The 1,955-nt window shown below is 37.1% G+C and overlaps 1 protein-coding gene across 1 annotated transcript; it reads left to right on the top strand.

Annotated features, from left to right (window-relative positions):
- Positions 1-486: 486 nt before the first annotated feature.
- Positions 487-1,676, top strand: LOC111875202 (cell adhesion molecule 4-like). The gene is made up of 2 exons (XM_023871264.2): positions 487-594; positions 1,354-1,676. The coding sequence occupies exon 2, from the start codon at positions 1,371-1,373 to the stop codon at positions 1,659-1,661; it is 291 nt and encodes a 96-aa protein (XP_023727032.2). The 5' UTR covers positions 487-594; positions 1,354-1,370; the 3' UTR covers positions 1,662-1,676.
- Positions 1,677-1,955: the final 279 nt, after the last annotated feature.

The raw sequence follows: 1,955 nt of genomic DNA, 5'->3' as shown, positions 1-1,955 counted from the left end.
CAGCACCTTGAGCCATTTGTTCCTAACATCTATGTATCCACAGTCCGTCAGTAATGCAACAATTATTTATTTACAATTTAACATTTTAACACAACATGTTTCGGCCATAGATGGCCATCTTCAGGTGTTATTTTTAAGTGGAGTGCAACGCATGATTTTAGTGCACCTCAGAACAGTGTAACAGTTGGACGCATTAAAACACCAGAAGATGGCCATCTATGGCCTAATCATGTTGTGTTTCTAATTTTTAATTATGTAATTGACATGACTTTTCTTTTTGCCATTGACTATATCTGTATCCACTGGTTTTCTAGGAATGTAAGGATCCATGGAATGTAAATGAATGGGTGGATGTTAAATGTGGAAAAGTTTCTGTTTTTGTTCAGTGTTGAAAAGTCTGTGATAAAAATAATTCTGTCTTCACATCACTTTTTATTTGATTCATACGAATCAGGTAGAGAGTGCAGAATAGTAAATGCTGGTGACTTGTGTTGCAGTTTCATGGCATTGCAGTGTCAGATGCTGGTCGGTATCTGTGTCAGGCTAGGAATTCTGCCGGTGAAGCGGAAGCTGTAGCAGAGGTGGTTGTTAGTGGTGAGTGGGCATCACTTCTTATTGAAACTATAAGAAGCTTAAATGTTTTTAATTACATGTGAGACCTGAAAATATGTGTCTACTTAAAATGTATTATTGCTGTTTTTTATCCACTCTGATTTTAACTTCAGCGAAGTGCAGAGTATGTTGACAAACAGCAGCATAGTGCACAAGAGGAATATATCACATATACTCACGTAATGTATGTACTTTTTACTCAAGAAATCATGTGTAAAAGTTCAGTATGTAAAATATGTTAATATTATTTTACAGACCGTAATGTTACATGTTAGGTTGAATCAGTTATGTTTGCATATTATGTGGCAACATGCTGTGGATATGTACCCATACAGTCTTCCACCTTACGCTTCCTTGACAGATATTCAGATGAAAATTCCCTATTACGAAATTTTGACAAATGCCTAATTTTCACAAACGAACTATTAAAATTGAATATGATGTGGTAACACAGGATGGATATTCTCACATGTGGGATCCACCCTGCAATTTGTCAATTAAGAGTGAAGTGAAAATTGCCCTTGATAAGATTTAGAACAGTGCATAATTGTCATAAAATACAGTTTTTGAATTTCCCATACTCTGATTCCATAATGCATTTAAATTAATTGCATAAATTATCCAGGTAAATGTGGTATGTCTTCATATGAAACATTTTAATCAGCTAAGTAAGAAAATGAGAATTTTCAGAGGCCAGTAAACCAGAATAAACCACAATATTTGGCTGTGTTTATTGTGCAGAAAACACTCGGGCCCCTATGGTGACTGCTGTTCAACATGATCAGTCAACATATGAAGGAAATTCAGTGCAGCTTCGATGTGTTGTGCCTCCTGGACCTGGACGACCTCCATACATCACTTGGACACGTGACAGGTTGCCTCTCCCTGCAAATGCTGTTGTCCGTGGAGACGTACTTCAGCTGACCAATGTCCAGTTATCAGACCAAGGACGTTATATTTGTGAGGCCCGAAGCGATTCTGGGTATGCATCTGACTACATAAATCTACGAGTAGACCGTAAGTATCTCTGTTACTACGTTGTAACTTAGAGCAGTGAAACCTGCTTAAAATGTGAAGTTTGGTTAGAGTATTAGTGGGAACAGTACTACATCAGTGGTTCTGTCACTCTTCCTGCACAAGTTTGTTCCTTGGAAAATCAAAATATGGAAACATCCATAGAAAATTATATTAATTTTTTCTCTTAATGTGTCCCTTCTTCTACGTCCTCATCCTCATTTGATCAGGCATCATGCAGCCTAACCTTTGTAGTAGGCATATGCATTGCTTGAGTTGAGAATTTGGAAGATTATTGAGAACAAGAATTTTCTCTAGTAGACCTAACC

The sequence above is a fragment of the Cryptotermes secundus genome, unplaced genomic scaffold, assembly GCF_002891405.2.
Source record: "Cryptotermes secundus unplaced genomic scaffold, Csec_1.0 C38812460, whole genome shotgun sequence".
NCBI lineage: Eukaryota > Metazoa > Arthropoda > Insecta > Blattodea > Kalotermitidae > Cryptotermes > Cryptotermes secundus.
The sequence above is the reverse complement of the archived record's forward strand: the minus strand, read 5'-3'. Positions and strand labels throughout refer to the sequence as shown.